At 39.6% G+C, this 21,269-nt stretch overlaps 1 protein-coding gene across 2 annotated transcripts; it reads left to right on the forward strand.

Moving 5' to 3' along the window:
• Nucleotides 1–814: 814 nt before the first annotated feature.
• On the forward strand, nucleotides 815–8,910 carry IRX6 (iroquois homeobox 6). 2 transcript variants are annotated; one of them, XM_074293436.1, is made up of 6 exons: nucleotides 815–1,592; nucleotides 2,790–3,068; nucleotides 3,412–3,521; nucleotides 4,312–4,613; nucleotides 4,900–5,535; nucleotides 6,873–8,910. In XM_074293436.1, exons 1-6 carry the CDS (start codon nucleotides 1,548–1,550, stop codon nucleotides 6,878–6,880), a joined length of 1,380 nt encoding a protein of 459 aa, XP_074149537.1. In that variant the 5' UTR covers nucleotides 815–1,547; the 3' UTR covers nucleotides 6,881–8,910. The 2 variants fall into 2 exon arrangements, with proteins under 2 accessions (XP_074149537.1, XP_074149538.1); XM_074293437.1 differs by having other exon boundaries at nucleotides 6,876–8,910.
• The last annotated feature ends 12,359 nt before the right edge of the window (nucleotides 8,911–21,269 follow it).

Raw genomic sequence — 21,269 nt, forward strand, 5'->3', positions numbered from 1 at the left:
CTGAGCCTCCACCCCCTCCCGGAGGCTGCCACTTGCCTCTTCAGAGGGCGATCGGAGAGAAGCAGAAGTCAAACCCCTAGAGTAGCTAAGGAAATAAGCTCTGAGGGTGGGGGTAAAAGGTGGATGGCAAAGAGGCCAAAGAAAGAGACGCAAAGAGACTAAAGGGGCAAAAGACGCTAAGACAAAGAACGAGAAATACTCATCAAACCAAGAAAGAGTGGGGCGGCAGAGTGTCTGGGGGCAAGGGTAGGTTTGGGTATATTGACACAGAGAGCTCCTGCTTTTAGATCAGAACTCTAGCCGACCTTGTAGAGTGAACAAACTTATTCAAGGAATAAAGATGCCCATTCGCCCAGGGGAAGCGGGGGCGGGGGCGGGGAGGGGGAGGGTTGAAGTGTTCTCCTCGGAGCTTCCCAGCCCTTCCTACCTGCCTTCTTCCGGGCACTCTGCCAGCTTTCTCCCACCCTACTCCCTCCACCTCCTCCCCTTTCTCGCCTCTTTCTTCACCTCACGGCTTTTATTTTCCTTCCTCTCCCTTCTCTCCTTTCTTTTCTTTCCGTCTTGCTGTTTTCTTCCTCTCGCCTACTTTTCACTCTTGCCTTTCTCCTTCACTTTCTCTTTTACTCCCTCTATATTCTCTTTTGGTTTTTTTTTTTTCCTTTCTCATCCCTTCGTTTCTTCCCTTCCCCCCCTCTCAGTCTCCCCCTCACCTCTCCTATCTTGCTCTCTGCTTTCCCTTTTCTTTTTTGCTTCTCTTCTCTTCTCTTTAGATGCTTTAGGGAGACAGGGAGTTCCCAGCGCTTCTGGCCGGTTGAATAGGGCTGGTGTAATTTTTCTCCACTTCTCAAATTTAATTTGGAGTGACTAGGTGTGTATGTGCGTGTGCGCGCGTCTATGCTTAAGACAAGAAAGAAAAAGACCAACCGCAGAGACAGGCCAGTCGGTGTCTTTGGCGTGCCTCTCAGCACAACAGTACAACAACACGAAACAAGTGTCGGAGACTGAGAACGGCCGGTGCGTGCCACGATTGGCACAGCCAGCTGTCCCCGGGTCCCGCCGCCTCGGGATTACCGTGACGTCACTTTGCTACATTTCCCACGGAGGACAGCGAAACAATCCAGGAGCAGAAAATAATCTGGCTCACCATCTTTTCTAAAGCCTCCCAGTCTGGAGCCTTTTTGAATCTTTTTTTCGCCCCCTTCCTCATCCATGGGGCAATTGGGTCTTTTTAACCTGGGAGGAGGAGGGCAGCCCTTAAGAGCACTGACCCAGTCGCGAGAGAGCCCGGCGGCTGCTCCCCTTCAAGCTCCTCCTCTCCCTCGTTCTCCTCTAACTGGGCCAAGGAGGCCGCTCTGGGAACCCGTGCGCGTCTAAGGAGGCGCTGAGATAGCACAATCTGCGGGTCCCCCGTACGATTTGCGGGGTTGAGCCAGGAAACCAGACTATACTGCGGGAAAAGGCCAATTTTCTTTCTTTCTTTCTTTCTTTTCTTTTCTTTTCTTTTCTTTTCTTTTTTTTTTTTTTTAAATAGCACAGAAGACGCGATTATGTCCTTCGCTCAGTTTGGATACCCGTATAGCAGTGCTTCTCAGGTAAGCCCCAATGCCGCAGCTCTTGCCTAAATGCTTAGGCTAGTCTCCCCAGGCCGTGTGGCCCAGGCATGTCTCTGAGGCTTCTGCTCTGGGTGTGTTCATGTACGTCTGTGTATGTGTGTATACATATACACGTGTCTGTATGTGCGCTCCCTCCTCCCTCAGCTTCTGTCGCTCGGTTGGAAGGTGCAGGGTCCTGCAAATTCTGTCATGACCTTCCCTCTTACACCCACTCCCCTTCCTCTATGTCTCAGACTTTTGTCTGCTGAGAAATCTGGGCGCTCTGTTTATGGACTTGTGGTTTGATTTACTTCTCCCCTTGTCTCTAGGTTTTGGCGTAGCCTTAGAAATCATAGAATTCACAGAAGAGAACGCTAAGAATCCTTAATGCCAAGAATGTCAGAGCTGGGAGGGAGTTTAGAAATCATCCTGGCCAATCTCCTTATTTTACATAGGTGGAAACTGAGTCCCCATGATTTGATTAAGATCATACAGCAAGATCTCATTAGAACTCCAACCAGAATTTGTTAATTCTCTTTCCAGTGCTTTTGAATCCTTCAAGTTGTTCAGTTTACCTCAAGTTGTTCACTTCATCATGTATTTTCTCCCTAGGTTGTTCTATTGGGCTATGAGGTTTTGGATAGGTTTGAGAGCATGACGTACTTCCCCAAACGCTCTGGCCTGAACTCTAGCTGTTCAGGTAAAGATGGAGCAAGATGGGGCAGCTCAGAACTCAGAGCAGCCCCATCACACCTTCCTGGTCCTTGTCTTTATAACCTGAGTGGGGTAGTTGGGAGCAAAGTGTCACCAAATTTCCAGATTCTTTAAGTTCCCCAGAGAACAAGAGCTGAGTTTTACTCATTTTTGTTTCTTTCTCCTGCTCCTAACAGGTGTTTTATGTGTGTGTGTGTGTGTGTGTGTGTGTGTGTGTGTGTGTGTGTGTGTGTGTGTGTGAGAGAGAGAGAGAGAGAGAGAGAGAGAGAGAGAGAGAGAGAGAGAGAGAGAGAGAGAGAGAGAGAGAGAGAGAGAGAGTGTGTGTGTGTGTGTGTGTAGAATGAATGGATAGACTTGAGTGAGCTGGCTCTCAAATCTGCAGTCAACCCCAGATTTTTAAAATTGATCCTCTGACTCAATTGACTAAGGTTCCCTGTCCTTTCAAACTATCTTCTCGCTCTTCCTCTTTCATATCCTCCACAGTTTTTGGTCCCAGCAAACCCCAGCACCACCTGCTGTGAATCAGCGTCTCGCTCAGCCCCGGCCCCGGATGGGTCCACCGGCTCCCAGACTTCCGCCCTCTGCTGCCAGCCTTATGAGAATCGACTCCTGGGCAGTGCGCGCCCGGAGCTCAGCACGGCCCTAGGAGTTTACGGCTCCCCATATGCAGCAGCAGCTGCGGCTGCGGCCGCGGCTTCTTCTCACGGCTATTCCAGCTACCTACCCTACAGCCCAGAGCCTCAGGCACTCTACAGCGCCTTGGTGAATACTGCCTCTTGCCCCACTGCCTGGTCAACTCCAGTTCCTCTAATTAATTGCCTCTTCCCTCCTTTAGAAGTCCAGGCTGGGTTTGGGAAAAGGTGGAAACCACGGTGCAGGTAGTAAAATCCAATTAAAGCAGAGATAAAAGTTTGTAAATACAGTAATGCACAGGCGAGAGGGAGGGGAAAGAGAGCACCCAAAAAGATCATCCTCATCCCTGGCCAAAGAAGCAAATGGGGTCCCAGAAGGAGTTCTTTTCATATTTACATTTTCCTTTTCTCAATATCCTTCCAAGTCCCAAATCATTCTGGAACACAGTACTAAATATCACTACTTTTTACAGAACCCTCAATATGAACTCAAAGAAACTACAGACAGCTTCTCAGGTGGATTGACACAGCCCGGAGCCTACTACCCCTATGAACCATCTCTGGGACAGTATCAGTATGAGAGGTAAGATGCAGAGATCACCTCATCTGTAGTCACAACCTTTCGAAATAAAGACCAAGAATTTAACAAAGATAGGAGAAAGAAGAATATCAAGATTGGGGAACAGAAGTAGAGATAAAATGGGGGGGGATGGCAGCCAGCTGGGAAAATGGAGGAAAGACAGACAATAGAAAGATGAGTAGAAAGAACATAAGGGGATGGGGAAAAATAATAGGGAAGTAAAGGGGAGAGAGGATAAGGACAGAATACAGGTGAAGAAAAACGGGGGGGAAAGAAGAGTTAAATAAATGGTAAAGTGAAGGAAGGAAGGAAGGAAGGAAGGAAGGAAGGAAGGAAGGAAAGAAGGAAGGAAGGAAGGAAGGAAGGAAGGAAGGAAGGAAGGAAGGAAGGAAGGAAGGAAGGAAGGAAGGAAGGAAGGAAGGAAGGAAGGAAGGAAGGAAGGAAGGAAGGAAGGAAGGAAGGATAGATAGATAGATAGATAGATAGATAGATAGATAGATAGAAAAATGGAAGGATGTGATGAAAAGGACAGAGGGAGAAGTAGAGGAATTTCTGGACTCATATAATGCATTAATTTTCCAGTAGAAGTTACACAAGATTATATCACCTCTTTATTTTACCTCACCATTCTTTCTTTCCCAGACTAGCCCACTGCTTATTCCAGAGTGAGTAGAAACCCATTTCAGCTCCCCTCAACCACATATATCATGCCTAGCTATGCTTTTCCTTTTGCCCTTTCATTTCCACCCTAAAATTCTTCTTTCCCTGAAATAAATCCATATTTTGGTGGCAGGTACAGTTCTGTGGACTTCAGTGGTTCAGCCAGGCGCAAGAATGCCACCAGAGAAACTACCAGCACTCTGAAGGCCTGGTTATATGAGCATCGAAAGAATCCATACCCCACCAAGGGTGAGAAGATCATGTTAGCTATTATTACCAAAATGACTCTCACCCAGGTCTCTACCTGGTTTGCCAATGCCCGGAGACGGCTCAAGAAAGAGAACAAGATGACTTGGTCTCCCAAGAACAAGGCAGGAGAGGAGAAAAAGGAGGAGAGAAGGGGAGAAGACAGTTATGGAGCAAATGAAGGCCAAGGTAGGATGGAAAGAAAAGGAGAAAAATCTAAAGGTTTTGGGAAACCAAGCTGTATGCCTACATTCCCTTTCCAAAACAGAGCAAAGCATTGGGATTAAGATTTGGGGATTATTGGGGAAAGAGGAAGCTTTTTATTATAGATCTTGGGCAGTTCCCTATTAGTAATTGAATCTAAATGCAAAAATGGTCATCATCTGAGAGATCTTGTACTTTGTAGTTCCCCACCCTGGTACTTCCCCTAACTGGGACCTTTTGCTTTTCTCACCAGTTTCTGATTTATTTGCAGATCCAAAAGCCTGCAAAAAGGCCAAACAACTAAGGCTCAGTGACCTGGAAGACTTAGAGGAAGAAGGTGAGGAAGAAGAAGAAACTGAAGACCAGAGCCAAGGGAGCAGGACAGATAAACGGGAGAGGCTAGGAAAGAGTGCAAAGCTAGATCCAGCAACCAATTTCCAGGCTTCACAGACTGAGTTTGAAAAAGGGGACCGTAACCTGAAGCTGCATGGAACTCCACCTGAGTACTCTTGTAATCTACCCTGCTCCCAGCGATCAGACTTCTTGGAAGCCTGGACGGCATCAGCGGGCCAGATTCAGTGTGGGCCAAGTGAAAAGCCCCGGATCTGGTCTCTGGCTCACACTGCAGGGGCCAGTGTCCTAGCAGAAGAATCCCAAGTGCAGACTGGGCCCCAGAGCCCTCATCGCATGCAGGCCCCAGGGAGACTTTCCTCTTTGGGTCAGGATTGTGAAGGGACAGCCACAGCTGGAATAAGGGGCCATACCAGCCACTGCACCACATTAGAGGAACCATCCCACGCTGCCAAGATCTTTAGAAATTCGACTTTCAGCCTCCAGCATTTGCAGCTAAACTGCACCTCTTACCCTGGGCTGGGAGAGCCTTGCCAATATGCATCTGGAGCAGAAGGTAGTGGGACCCCCAACTGTGTTATCTCACTGGGAAATATTAAGCTTTCTTGGCCCATCTCCCCACTCTTGCCCCTCCGACCTGTAAGGCTAGAGGTAGACCTTCCTCAAGCTCTCAATTTCTTACAAGCCAGCCCTTCTCTACAGCTGCCTGAGAATAAACTCTTGGTTCTTAGAGGCATTGGCCCCAATCATGTCCTAGAATGGGGAAAAGGTAGTAGGACTTTCTAGGCCTATCTATCCCAAAGCTGATTTATCTGGCATCTGAAGATATTAGAGCCAGCTGAGGGTCCCTGGACCCAAGCCTTCCTTCCTGGTAGAGCCTAGAACATGGCAACGGAGGGGAACAGTTAGAAAGAGCCAAGTATAGAATCTCAAATTACAGACACTCAGTTGTATCCATACACAGAATTTACATGGATCTTGGAAAGGTCATAAGGCCACAGAGCTACCATAAGGCAGCATGCTGTCAAAGACAGTGTTCAAAAACATTTTTTTTAAGACCAGTGCTTAAGAGTTGAAGTAGATGCCAGAACACTCCACTTGCTTCCCAGGTCTATGAGGCCTCTGTGGATCATAAGATGTAAAGATGGAAGAAGCCTTAAGAATTTAATATAGTGCCTTCCCGAATATAACTCATGACACTGGAGCCCAGAAAAATGATGTGATTTGTTTAAGATCACACTGAAAGTAGAAGTGGAACCACAAGTATCCAGCTCCTTTGGTTCCAAACATAGTTCTTTAATTTTCCTCCTACATTGGCACACTTGAGGGAGTGTAATTTCATCTGGCTGAAATGCATTTTTGAAAGCCCAAACTAGTGTGATAGAAAAACTAAGGGACTAGTGGAAAATAGAAAGGTCTCTTCTCATGCCTGTTTGCCCTACTATCTGCCTCAGAATTTTATTTCATGTCTAGCTGGTGTTTGAGTTTGATGAGCTCTTCTACACAAATGACTGAAATTTCTTAAATGGAAATGAGTTTTCCCTTCCTCACAGCCCCAAAGCAGCTCATCTCTGAGGAACTGAGTTCAAAGTAATTATAACTGAGCTATTTCTCTCAGGATCATCCTGGTAAATGAGTTTGCAATGAGACCAATATCCAGATAACTGGGTCCAAAGCCATCCTTGTAGGAAACCAATCCACTCTTGATTTTGACTTTCCAAACGCTGCTCTTAGTTTCTATTTGTAAGAAGTCAGGTAATGTGACCCTTTCCTGGGTAACTCCCAGACATTTGACCTGGCACCCTCCTTGAGTCCCATTCTCCCTCCGAATTTAAGGAGGCCTTCTTGCATAAACAGCTTGTTTCGGATTTTAATCACTCTGTCCTTTCTCAGCAGGTTAGCGCAAGAGTTGAGATTTGAAGAAGACCCTTGGGAGCCGTTAGGTTTACCAAAGCGCGCCCCTGAGCAAGCCCAGAGACTGACACGCTGTTTTCTCTGACTCAGAAACAGATGGACAAACAAGCTGTGGCTAGCTTCTCTCAGTCCTTCCCCCCCCCCCCCCCATTGAGACCTGGGAGCAGCCTGCGAAAGCACAGCTTTGGGAATAAATGCACAGACTTCGGAAGGAGAGTAAAGAAAGGACTTGAGTGAGGTGGCCTCAAGCAGCGGCCGCTGGTTTCTCATAGTGGGAAGGGGAAGCGTTCTCCTTTTCCCCGTCCTCTTCCCGTGTCCATCCATCACAGTTTAAAGCACCCAAACTCGGAATCCCTCAGAGCACTAAATATTCTCATTTCACTGGCAGTGGTCAATTAGGCCGCCTTCGCCAAACCAATATTAGTATTCTCCACTTCTTGGATCCTCCGAGGGGGGAAAAACACAAAAATTCCATTTGCTATTTCTTTGGTAAGATATGTTTACAAATTCAATCTGGGGCTTGGGAAGCAGAAGAAGGGGCGGTTTCCAACTAAGGGATCCCGGATGAGGGATGAGGGCTCACTAGAAACACAAGGTTTGAAAACCTCCCCGAGAACAGGCAGGAGGGTGCTGGTGTCCCTTCAGACCCGGGAAAGGAGGAGCTGGAGAGTCCGTTGTGGAATTAAAACTGCTTCGCCCAGTGTGGATTCTCTTGGCTCAGCTGGCCCAGGCCGCCCCAGGCACTCTTCGGTGCCCCAACCCCCAGCCCAAGGAACTGAGCTCAACTGAGCCAAGTCCTCTTGAGTGGCAGCCGAGAGCGAAGCAGGGCCGGCTTAGTGGGTCAGCTCCCTCCGGGAGCCAGGGGACCCGGCTTTGCGAGAAATCAGGGAGGGAAGTTTAAAAAGGGAGCTAGGAGCTCAGCATTGTTTCTGTTTAATGGTGTGGCAGCAAACATTTTCTGTTCGTCCTAATAAACGGAGAGGGGGCGAGGGAAAAAGGAAGCTTTGTCCCACTTTCCAGAACTATGAACATGCACTTGCTTCAATTAAGAATGGGGGTTAATAAAAGCGTCGGCCCCAAGGACCTACTTGACACCAACTCTTCTTTTGGTCCTCGGGTCACAAACAGCTCTTTAAAGCCAGTAGATTAACTGACATTCTTTCTGCTGTGCTGTAAACGAGATCACTCCTTCAAACAAACAAACAAACAAATCGAGGGCGCAACCTGGAGAGGAGAGCCTGGGCAAGCTTGGAAGGAAATGCCTCTGTAACTGCGGGCGAGAGTGGGAGGTTAGAGTTTAAAGAAAGTAGCTCTAAAGGGGTGGGATTAGGTCACCGGAGGTTGGGACCCGACCCGGCTAGGAGCTGATGGTTTGCCTTCCCGCTCGGAAAAGTTTAAAGATGGGCTGAGGATATGAACTTTTCGTGTTGTGATTTTATTTATTTGTGTAATTCTCAGAACCTCCCCGTTATTACCTACAGTCCTATTCTCTCTCATCCAATTTGAAAGTCGCTAAAATGTTGAATCTCGGAAAAGGTTTTCGGGATAGGCCTTCTCAGGCGACGACAATGCGGAGATGTTAGAGAAGATGGATAGGCGCTGGAGTTGGCTTTTCTTTTTCGAGTTTCCTCCCTTGCTTCTTTTCCCCTTGTTCTTTCCTTTCTCTTCTCTTCTTCCTTCCTGCTCTCCCCTTTGTGATGCCTCTTTTCCTTTTTTCCTCTCTGGTCTCGGGTAAAGTGACTGCCTGTCTTTCTTCCCTCTAAGGCTCTAGAGGGCTAAAGTAGTGGAGAGAAAACCAGAGTGAAAGAGCACCCAATTCAGACGTCAAGCCGCTTTTCAAATTCTTTCCCTAAAGCAATAGAAATTGCCCTGTCTCTTCCCCATCCCCCATTCCGTTGTCCTTTCTTTCTGGGGAACAGCTGCTCCTTCACCCTGGCTCTCTCCGTGGCTCCCCTGGGACACACAGTCTGCACCGCTGACCCGCGGCTTAGGGTCTGGGAAATTAAACTGCGAAAAGATAAACATTATTTCAAGTCGGATTTGAGGGATTAGCGCTTGTAATAAAGAGTATTAGTTGGAGCTTCTTTCAAGGCTTCCAGTGTCCCTCCTTCTGCCCCCTCCCAAGTTGCAGGTAGCCCTTCCCAAGATAAGTCCTCTAGACTTTAAGTCTAGGGCAGTCATTACTGGCGTGGGGAAAAAAAAAAAAAAAAAAAAAAAAAAAAAAAGTCCCTTCAACCATTCCTGAACTCAGTCCGAAGCCAGTCCTGTGAAAAGGTCCCTGAAGATCTGGGTCAGCACAGAAGCGCCCACGTAGCCTTCTTTTCCTAATTCAACTAGGATCTCTGTAACGCCTTCCTTAACTCTGCTAGTAAATAGCCTCTTGGCAGTTGAGTCCTAGCTGGCTAGACTCTGTGTCTAACTTGGCTAACCCTGCCCCTCCCTCTACCCGCGCCTTCGGGCTTCATCTACTTCGATAAAATGAAGATTCTAAATCTTTACCCACTTGGAATCCAGAAATACCCAGTCGATCTCCGTGCTACGCTAAAACCTTCAGGAGCTTGGTGGCGATGGGGAACGAGGTCAGTCTAAAAGGGCTGGATCTTAAGGGGATCTCTAGGGGTTTGACCTTCATTCATTTTCCATATTTCTGATTATCAGAGAAGTAGTCTGATCTCCCCATTCCGTTACTTTTCATTTCCCCACCCCACCCCCGATTCGGTGAGAATTACCGAGCAAATCTTTCTAAAGATTATCCGAGGAGTCATATTTAGGAGACTGCTTTGACTAAAATAAGTGTGGAGACTGAATGGAGGTTAGGAGCCAGGGGCTTTTTTGGAAATGGAAGTGGGAACAGGAACACAATGAAGCTGAAAGCAACTATATTCAAAAACTCTGTGAAGTTAATATTCCAATAATCAAGAAGGCAGTTGGAATTGTTCTAGATTTCTCATTTGAACTTCTGGGCAAATTGAAATAGATGAAGGAGAGGGAAAGAAGCTTCATAGTCCCAGAGCAAAGTACAAGTAGATCATTCTATCTCATCCCTCCTGCACAGATGGGATTAGGGTGATGTAATCTAGTTTTGGGTGGTATCACCTAGAAAGGTAGGTTTTAGAATTGGAAGGAACCTTAAAGGATGCTCTAGTACAAACCCTCTGTTTATAGATGATCAACTCCAGATGGGAAGTGACTTATTCAAGGTCATACATTTAGCAGACATTGGTGTGATGGAAAATGAAAAACAAATGATCCTGACACACTTTTCTATCAAGGTTGAAAGTGCAGACAATCAACAAAACAATAATTCAAGCCTTAATTTGTCTAGTTTTTCCTGGTGTAAATACTCCAACTGAAAATTTAAAATTTCCCTCCCCTCTCTTTCTCCCCCTCTCTCACTTCTCCCTCCACTTTCCTTCCCTCCTTCTCTTCCTCTCTCCCCCCTCTCACCAATCTAATACTAACTATCTAAAGTGACCTTCCACCTCTTCCCAGTAGGAATTGGGTATTTGGACTCAGAGTAATATTTTGCACCTGGCTTTCTACATTCCTAGGGGATTCTTTGAAGTCACTAAATTGCCTTGTTACATCTCATCATTATCTATTTGTCAAGAAGTATCAGGAACTCTGGCATCCCTGCCTTGCCTTAGAACTATATATTCTTGAGTGGCCAGGCACCTCTTTGTTACTCTACTTTCCCTGGTTCCTACTGAGATCACATATTTCTAAAGTGACTATACCCTCTGTTTCCCAACCCCCATTACTTCATTCTGGCCACTTCTTGGGGGGAAGGGAATAGACCTCTTTGTCCTAGAAAGTAATCCCCTCAAGAACAGGTGCAGACATTCACTGATTGACTTAATCTGGATTCTCTTTCAATCTCCTCATTGGGATCAGCTTTAAAAAACTATATTATTTTTTTTTATCCCAAAACTTAACAGCTGAATGTTTTGGGAAGAAGGAAAAGAAAGAATTGCACTTAGGAATCTCATCCTATTATCTTTACTCACTCACATATTTCAAATATATGGAATTGTCTAGCATATTGAGCTGGAGAAGACCTTAAAAGTTATTGAGATGGGATGTTCAAGTTAGAACATAAAATATTGGAGCTGAAAGATACTTCAGTACATAGAATGTTGAATGTCATAGTTGAATGTGACCTTTGAATATAGACTAGTAAAGTTCTAAGGGAGTTCACGAATAATTTAGTCTAACCCTCTTCCCATTTATAGATGCAGAAAATAAGATCTAGAAAAGGAAAAACACTTACGTACTTATTAGTGGCCAGTCCAGAAGGAGACCTAGATCTTCTGACTCTTTTCATCTCCCTACAACTCTAGTGACCACTGCCTGATTTGAACCCATTCTCACTTTTGATCATATCAGACAGTGTTTTTAATTAAGAAATTATCAAAAGATATACCATAAATCTGTAGGAGTATGTGATCCCAGGGCAGCTAAATTTTAAAATAAGGTAGGCCAGCAAAATTCTCTTATTAGATATGGATAGCAGTCCCTTCTCCTTCTGGCCAACTGATTCTGTCACTGCAGTTTGGTGTGTCACAGGGCTGTGTCCCATACAGCAACTCTTCCTGTCAACTCTTTAATTATTCTATAATGAAAGAGCACTGAGTTCCTCATATTCATCTCTGTAGGCAGCTGATTGTGTACTGTGCTAACTGAAAAGCATACAGAGTAATTTCAACGCAGGGAAATAATTTCCTTTTATGCAAGTTTTTAGAGCTCACTTCATTTAGAATCAGAGATGCATGTTTTTGTTTGTTTTGTTTTTATATCACCTTTCTCTTCTGGGGCCTAGAAATATCTAGCCATAATAGGCAATAATTAATGTTTGTTGAATTCAGATGAGCTACCCTAAAAACCTGCAAAGACAAATCAAAGTAGAGTCACTATAAGATGTAAACCCAACCAGTACACAGGCAGTATGCTATTCTCAAAAAGCTTCCCTGCAGGATTTAGGACCATGCCAGAATCAACCCAAAGTCAAGGTAGCCTATGCCTGAATCAAAGTAAGAGACAGGAGCAGTTCAGTTAACAGGGAAACAGCCAAAATTCAGCAAGAGATTTAGCATTTGAAAGATACCTTTGAAAGTACCTTGGGTCTAGCAAGAAACCTACACAACAGAATTAAGAATATCTGCCTGGGGCTTATCAAGATTACTGCAAGGAAAAAAAACAAACATTAGGTTTGGAACTAAGTACATAGGAGACAGAAGGGGCCAAGGTAAAACTCTAAATCAACTCACCAGAAGAACAGGTCAAAACAGTCATTTCTCCTACAGGCAAAAAAACTTAGTCACCAGATCCAAGACTGAGAAAAGTCAGCCTGCACTAAGCAGAATGGGACCAGAGTCTGACCCAAGCATAAAAGTATGACCTAGAAACTGACACTGGTCATAAAAGTGACAAATGAAAATATTGAAGACAATATAGAAATATCAAAGATTGAGAGAAACTTTAGAGACAAGTCCAGAAGAGCATGATTCTATAAGTTCAAATAAAGCTTCTGATTAAAAAAAAAAAAAAAATTTAACCTGACCACAAGGACTATAAGAATACCTGAAAGATAGGAAGTATTTCAAACAAATTAAAAAAAAAACAAAACACAACTATACTCTGAGTTCCAAATTTTCTTTTTCTTTTTCTCCTACCCCGTCATTGAAAAGGGAAGCAATATTTTACCAATTATACTTGTAAATTCATGCAAAAATAATTCATATTAGCCATGTTAAGAAAAATTTTTAAACAAAATAATAAAAGTAAAGTTTAAAAATGTGCTTTACTTTGTACTAAAAGTTCATTAGTCCTTTCTCCAGTCCTGGATAGCATTTTTCATCATGGATGCTCTGGAATTTTTTTGGATCATTGGTTTGAGCAAAATAGCTAATCTTTTACAGTTGATCATTATTACAAAATTACTGTTACTATGTACAATATTTTTGATAGGAAGTAATTTTTTAAAAGCAATGTTAAATGAAATAGGTACAGAGAAAATAATAATAAGTATGATTAATAACTTAGAACATAATTGGTAAACTTTGTCCAATTTTTAGATAAAATTTAGATATTAAATGCCTATATAGTAAAATGTGATAAAGAGAAAAAAATGGTTTGATGAGATAACAAGAAATTTTAAAGTAAAATCAAAAGATTGTGGGGGCAGGAAGAGAATAGAATATAAAGTATATACTATCAAAATTTAACTGCACTAGAAAATAAGCAAAGAAGATATAATTAAAATCCCTAAACAATTTGAAAATCATTATCACCAAAATAAAATAAAATAAAATAAAATCCTAGGTTAAGATATTTTTATAAAGGAAAGTGGCACAGATCTATAAGGACAGATGACAAAATGAAAATAAAAGAACTCACTGAAAATTTCCAGAAAGTAATTCCAAATTAAAACTCCAAACTAAATTAAAAGAGCTAAGAATGTGTAGAGAACTGAAACTCTGAAAAAGTGTACTTGAATCTAAGACAGAAGAGCACTTAAGGCTAATCACCTACTGGATTTGAGATTAGAACCATTGTTCTATATACATATATTTAGATGATATGGTGATGTGATGTCTCTCCTTATGATTGGCCTTGCTGAAAGTGTTGTGATGAGGTAATGGAAGACAAGGATTGGAGGGTGGAGGGAGAGAGTCAGAGTTGCTCTGCTACACAATTCAGGCTCTGGACTCAAGAGTCAGGATTCATCTTTAATGAGTCTAGTGGCAGCTTGCCTCCCTGCTTCACTTCTCCCCCTAAAGACCAAGGACTTTGATTGATTCTGAGGCCCTCCAAAAAGCTAGCCTGGACATTATAGGAATGCTCTAGACCAAATTCAGAGCTTTTGGGGGAAGGGGGAGTTTTGGAAACACAAGAAAAAAGAAAAGGACCACAGTTAGGATCACACAAGACTTGTCAGCTATCAATATAAAAGAAAGAAGACCTTGTATTCCAAAAGACAAATGATAATTTACAACCTATCATGAAAAAAACAATGTATCATTAAAAATCCCGTCAGGAACTAATGAAAAAAAAGTCAGAGGAAGGTGGTCTAAGTGTACCTGATCTAAATCTATATTATATAGCAGCAGTCACCAAAACCATTTGGTACTGGCTAAGAAATAGAAGGGTAGATCAGTGGAACAGATTAGATACCAAGGACAAAAAAGGGTACATCTATAGCAATCTAATCTTTGACAAACCCAAAGATACCAACATTAGGGACAAAAATTCATTATTCGGAAGAAACTGTTGGGAAAACTGGAAATTAGTATGGCAGAAATTAGATATGGACCCACACTTAACACCATATACCAATATAAGATCAAAATGGGTCCATGATTTAGGCATAAAGAATGAGATCATAAATAGATTAGAGGAACAGAGAATAGTCTACCTCTCAGACCTGTGGAGGAGGAAGGAATTTATGACCAGAGGAGAATTAGAGATCATTATTGATCACAAAATAGAAGAGTTTGATTACATCAAACTAAAAAGTTTCTGTACAAACAATACTAATGCAAACAAGATTAGAAGGGAAGTAACAAATTGGGAAAATATTTTTAAAAGTAAAGGTTCTGACAAAGGTCTCATTTCCAAAATATATAGAGAACTGACCCTGATTTATAGGAAACCAAACCATTCTCCAATTGATAAATGGTCAAGGGATATGAACAGACAATTCTCAGATGATGAAATTGAAACTATTTCCACTCATATGAAAAAGTGTTCCAAATTACTACTGATCATAGAAATGCAAATTAAGACAACTCTGAGATACCACTACACACCTGTCAGATTGGCTAAAATGACAGTAACAAATAATGATGAATGTTGGAGGGGATGTGGGAAAACTGGGACACTGATACATTGTTGGTGGAGTTGTGAAAGAATCCAGCCATTCTGGAGAGCAATTTGGAACTATGCCCAAAAAGTTGTCAAACTGTGCATACCCTTTGACCCAGCATTGCTGTTATTGGGATTATATCCCAAAGAAATACTAAAGAGTGGAAAGGGACCTGTATGTGCCAAAATGTTTGTGGCAGCTCTTTTTGTCGTAGTTAGAAACTGGAAGTTGAATGGATGTCCATCAATTGGAGAATGGTTGGGTAAATTGTGGTATATGAAGGTTATGGAATATTATTGCTCTGTAAGAAATGACCAGCAGGAGGAATACAGAGAGGCTTGGAGAGACTTAAATCAACTGTTGCTGAGTGAAATGAGCAGAACCAGAAGATCACTATACACTTCAACAACAATACTGTATGAGGATGTATTCTGATGGAAGTGGAAATCTTCAACATAAAGAAGATCCAACTCACTTCCAGTTGATCAATGATGGACAGAAATAACTATACCCAGAGAAGGAACACTGGGAAGCGAATGTAAATTGTTAGCACTACTGTCTATCTACCCAGGTTACTTATACCTTCGGAAGCTAATAATTAATGTGCAACAAGAAAAAGGTATTTACACACATGTATTGTATCTAGGTTATATTGTAACACATGTAAAATGTATGGGATTACCTGCCATCGGGGGGAGGGAGTGGAGGGAGGGCATAATTTGGAAAAATGAATTAAAAAAAAAATCCCGTCGGAAAAGAAATAGACTTCTAATAGAGAAAAAGACATTGAAGAATTTTTGATGAAAATACCAAGAGTGAACAAAAAGAGTTGGAATTCATACATAAAAGTCAAGGAAAAACTAGAAAGGTAAATTGAATTTGGGTATTTGGAAAGATCTATATAATAATGAAGTGCTTATATTCTAATTGGAGGAAGAAAACACATATTCCTAATAAAACTCAAATGCTTTCCTGGATCATAGAAAAAATTAAATAAGACACTTAGGGATCCTAAGCAATAGTTTTCTTCTGTTTTAAGAATTGTAACAGACAAAAGAAATGGGAGGGGAAATTATGGGAAGAAAGGATAAGGAATCTATATCAAAATAGAGATGCATAGATGAAGAATATGAAAACATGGAGGAAGAGATTAGAGAATAGACATCATATGAATTCTTTTCAACTGAATTAGCAAAGGAGAGTTGAACACATGTACAGATATGTATGCATACAAAGAGTTTGGTGCAAAATTGGATTAAATTCAACAGAAAATAGATGAATAATAAGAATGGAGAGGGAAATGAGATTAAGAAAGAGGACAAGGTTGGTGTACAATTAATAATAAGGAAATCAAACCCCAGATTCAGAGAGTAGAGCATGAAATTGAGTATTAAAAGGAAAGAAAGAGTAAAAATATATGATCAAAGTGGAATGAAGAAAAGAGAATTAGAGGAAGCATAGCAGAAATATATTATTTCAATTATATATTTCTAGTTTTAAAACACTTTTATTTCACCACCTTTAGTTTTTTTGTAATGAAATATGTGGGTGAACACAAGAAAATAAAATGGAGGAAAATTTACAACTAGCAATCAAAATTATGAATGAAATGAACTCATGCATAAAATAGATTATAGTAGAATGGATTCGAAAGAAAAATCTATCAATATATTGTTTGGCAGAAATGGGCTTGAAACATAAAGATTCACTCAGAAATAAAATAATAGTCTGGATCAACTAAAAATATTGTTTTAGAAATCATGATTTCATGAGTCAATAACAAAAAAACCAAATGTTTAAAAGGGATAAACAGGGAAAACCAGATTTTCTTAAAGTCATCAAATTTAATTGATTAATATAAATACTTAATCAGTATGACCAAAATAAAATTGTAAGAAGGAATAGACAATAAAACTAAAATAATGAGGCTATCAAGAGATACCTTCCATATGTAAAAAAAAGTCCCATCAAAAGGTCAATAAGGAAGAAGAGTTTGAATGTCATTTTAGAAGCATTAGATATGATAGGTGTCTAGTGCTAGCTGAATGTAAACAGAAAGAAGTATATTTACTTCTAAGAAGTATGTGGTAACTTTAAAAAAAATCAACCATTTTACAAGAACTTCACATGGAAATTCAGAAATTTAGAAATATTAAAAACACATTTTAGGGATTACAATGCAATAAAATTATATTCAACAAAGCATCTTGAAGTAAGGATTAAATGTCTGGGGGAGGTGTCTATAAAAATTGTAATTCTAAGAAATCCATGGCCTATAGAACAAATAATCAAAATAATTTTAAAATTCATTAAAGAAAAATCACCCAGCTCTTCCCCATAAACACTTGCTAACTTAAAAATCAAGAAAGAATAAACACAGTATTAAGAGAAACAGTATGCATACATGGCCAAGTGTGATTTAGGGATGTTGATCCATCACTCACTTATCAAAAGTTCTGGCCTTAACTACTTTTCAGGAAGGAAAAACACAAAAGGATTGAAGAAACTGCATATTAGTTCCTATTCCATACTTCTTGAGTCTGTTTTTGAGATAAATCAAAAGGCTTTTCTTCACCACATAGTATAAATCTCAGAGTCATTTTGGCTAAAACCACCTCCTCCCCACTCCCCATCCCCCCAGCAAGCTGAAAATGTCTTTTAATACTTCAATAGATAGGCCTTCATTGGCCATTCCCTATCCTCCCCCAATTATATGGTTTTGATCTTAAAGAAGGGAGAAACAAAGTGAAGGATAAAAACTATATAAATATATCTCCAATGAATATTGATATTAATATTTTAAACAAAATATTAGCAAGGGTTCCAATGACATATTGAAGAAATTACAATTACTATTACTATTCCTACTATGATAGGTTGAATTTATACCAAGAATGAAAAGTTGGTTCCATATAAGCAAAATCAATATCAGTATATGATATTAATGATGGAAATAATATCAACTACATGATTAATAGATACTTAAAAACTTGACATAATTCAAAACTCCTTTTTATTAAAATTCAAAAATATAAGAATAAAAATATATTCATTAATTTGATGTTGATCTATAATCAAAGACATATTTATATGTAATGGAGAAAGGCTTTAAAGACTGAAAGTTCTTTACAATAAGATTAGGGATAGAGCAAGAGTATCCACTATCACCACTACTATTTGCATAGTTGTGAAATATAAGCTATAGCAATAAAAAGAGAAAAATAAATTGGGGAAATAAGTATTAAAAAAAAAAGAAAATAAAACTTTTTTTCGTATTCTATAATGTTGTATCTAGAGAACTCTAAGGAATTGACTATAAAAATTATTGAAATAATAATTTCCACAGATTCAAAGGTACAAATCAATCTATATAAAGCATTAGCTTTTCTATATATTACCAATAACATGTACCAGGAAGAGATAGAGAAATTATATTCAAACTAATTACAGAAAATAATGTTTCCATATATGTACACAGGTCGATATATAGTAGATGTAAAACCATGTACAAATTTCTTCAAGATAGAAAAAAATTATATGAATACAATGATAAAATATTTTTTACAGAAATATACAGACTTATATAATTGGAAAAAATATTAATCATTGATGTTTAGACCATGCCAAAATGATACAATAATATTTCTAACCAATTAATATTATTCAGAACTATAGGGGCAGCTAGTTGGCACAGTGAATAGAGCACCACCTCTGAAGTCAAGGAGTTCCAATCTGGTCTCAGACACTTAACACTTTATAACTGTGTGACTCTGGGCAAGTCATTTAAGTCCAATTGCAAAAATCTGATTTGCAATCAGCAAAATATATATATTTATACACACACACATATATATATATACCAATAAAATTATCAAAGTATTGAATTAGAAAAAGCAGCAACAAAATTCATGTGGAAGAATACAAATTCAAAAAACCTAAAGGGAAATAATGAAAAAAAGAAAGAAATCCAAATAGTACTAACTAGACTATAAAACAGTAATTATCAAAATCATTTGATACTACTTTAAAAATAGAGAGGTTCATCAGTGGAATAGAATAAATATGTAACATTCTGTATTTTTAAAATATGATTCAGTATTTTATAAACTAAAAGACCTTAACTATTTGAATAATGACTCACTATTAGACCAAAAATTATGAGAAAACTAGAAGACAATCTGGTAGAAATTAGGCATAGAACAACACTTCATATAAAAAAATAATTTCCAAATGGCTACATTCTTAGATATTAAAGGTCACATTATAAAGAGATTAAAAGAGCAAAAAAGAAAATGCCAATTTTGAAAAGGGAAAAGTTCATGTCAAGGAATAGAGAGGATCATATGATATACAATAGAGGATGTTGTTTATATAAAATACAAAAGGCTTTGCAGAAACAAAAGTGATGCAGTCAAATTATTTTTATTAAAGCTTTTTATTTTCAAAACATATGCATGGATAATTTTTCAACACTGACCTTTGCAAAACCATGTGTTCCAAATTTTCCCCTCCTTCCCCCTCGCCCCTCCCCTAGATGGCAAGTAATCCAATATATGTTAAATATGTTAAAATGTTTGTTAAATCCAATATATGTATACATATTTATACAATTATTTTGCTCTACCAGAAAAATCAGACCAAAAAGGGAAAAAAAAATGAGAATGAAAGCAAAATGCAAGCAAACAACAACAAAAAGAGTAAAAATGCAATGTTATGGTCTACACTCCGTTCCCATAATCCTCTCTCTAGGTGTAGATGGCATTCTTCATCACAAAATCATTGGAACTGGTCTCAATCATCTCATTGTTGGAAAGAATCATGTCCATCATAATTTATCATCTCATAATCTTTGTTGTTGCCATGTACAATCATCTCCTGGTTTTGCTCATTTCATTTAGCATTAGTTCTCTCCAGACCTCTCTAAAATCATACCGCTGATCATTTCTTATAGGACAATAATATTCCATAACTAATTCAGCCATTCTCCAACTGATGGGCATCCACTCAGTTTCCAGTTTCTTGCCACTACAAAAAGAGCTGCTATAAACATTTTTGCAAATGTAGGTCCCTTTCCCTCCTTTAAGATCTCTTTGGGATATAAGTCTAGTAGAAACATAGTGGATCAAAAGTATGCACAATTTGATAATTTTTTGAGCATAGTTCCAAATTGCTCTCCAGAATGGCTGGATCAGTTCACATTTCCAGCAACAATGTATTAGTGTCCCAGTTTTCCCACATCCCCTCCAACATTTGTCATTATCTTTTCCTGTTATCTTAACCAATCTGGGAGGTGTGTAGTGGTATCTCAGAGTTGTCTTAATTTGCATTTCTCTGATCAATAGTTATTTAGAACACCTTTTCATATGACTAGAAATGGTTTTAATTTCTTCATCTGAAAATTGTTCTTTTTTTGACCATTTATCAGTTGGAGAATGGCTTGAATTCTTACAAATTTGAGTCAATTCTCTATATATTTTAGAAATGAGGCCTTTATTAGAACCCTTAAATGTAAAAATGATTTCTCAATTTATTGCTTTCCTTCTAATTTTGCCTGCTTTAGTTTTGTTTTTACAAAAACATTTTAACTTGATATAATCAAAATTATCTATTTGGTGTTTAATTATGAGTTCCAGTTCTCCTTTGATCCCAGATTCCTTCCTTTTCCACAGACCTGAGAGGTAAACTATCCTATGTTCTTTTAATTTGCTTCTAATATCATTCTTCATGTCTAAATCACGAACCCAAATGGACCTTATCTTGCTTTATGGTATTAGGTGTAGGTCAATGTCTAATTTCTGCCATATTAGTTTCCAACTTTCCCAGCAGTTTTTGTCAAATAGTGAGTTCTTATCCCAAAAATTGGGGTTTTGGCGTTTGTCAAACACTATATTGCTATAGTTAGTGATTATTTTGCCCTGTGAACCTAATCTACTCTACTGATTGAGTACTCTATTTCTTAGCCAGTATCAAATGGTTTTGATGACCACTGATGCAGTCAAATTTTAAAAGGAAACAAGTGAGAAAAAAAAAAAAAAAAAAAAGGTTTGGCAAGAATTTTTTTCTGATAAGCTATTTTTGAGATATATAATAAATAAATGATTCAAACATATAAGAAGTAGAGTCATTACCCCAAAGGATACATGGTCAAAGGATAGTAACAGGAAATTCTCAAAGACAGAAATCCTAGTGATCAGCATATTCCCCATCCCAAACAATTCAATTTTACTGTGCAGGATTAACTCCCCAATAATAGAATTAAATGTGCAGACTATTAGGTTGTTGATAGAAGTGTCAACAGAATCACAATTTTATGACTACTAATCACTGACAGATTTTTAACTGTGACAGATGTTCAGTGCTATCCTTCAAAGATGGTATATCTATGTGTGCAGATGTGTGTACTAAAGAGTACAACATAATTTTTATACTGTGATCTCTCAAACAACACAGTGACCACTTAGAATACCTACTTTTAATGAGAAATTAAGATTCTTCGAAGAAAATTACCTCCA

This window comes from Sminthopsis crassicaudata, chromosome 2 (genome assembly GCF_048593235.1).
Source record: "Sminthopsis crassicaudata isolate SCR6 chromosome 2, ASM4859323v1, whole genome shotgun sequence".
NCBI lineage: Eukaryota > Metazoa > Chordata > Mammalia > Dasyuromorphia > Dasyuridae > Sminthopsis > Sminthopsis crassicaudata.

Excerpts from the sequence above, each read along its gene's own strand:
- IRX6 (XM_074293436.1), top strand. The coding sequence starts at position 1,548 with ATGTCCTTCGCTCAGTTTGGATACCCGTATAGCAGTGCTTCTCAG. Across the intron at positions 3,522-4,311 it reads GGACAGTATCAGTATGAGAG|GTACAGTTCTGTGGACTTCA; the intron begins GTAAGATGCAGA and ends TTTTGGTGGCAG. Across the intron at positions 4,614-4,899 it reads TGGAGCAAATGAAGGCCAAG|ATCCAAAAGCCTGCAAAAAG; the intron begins GTAGGATGGAAA and ends ATTTATTTGCAG.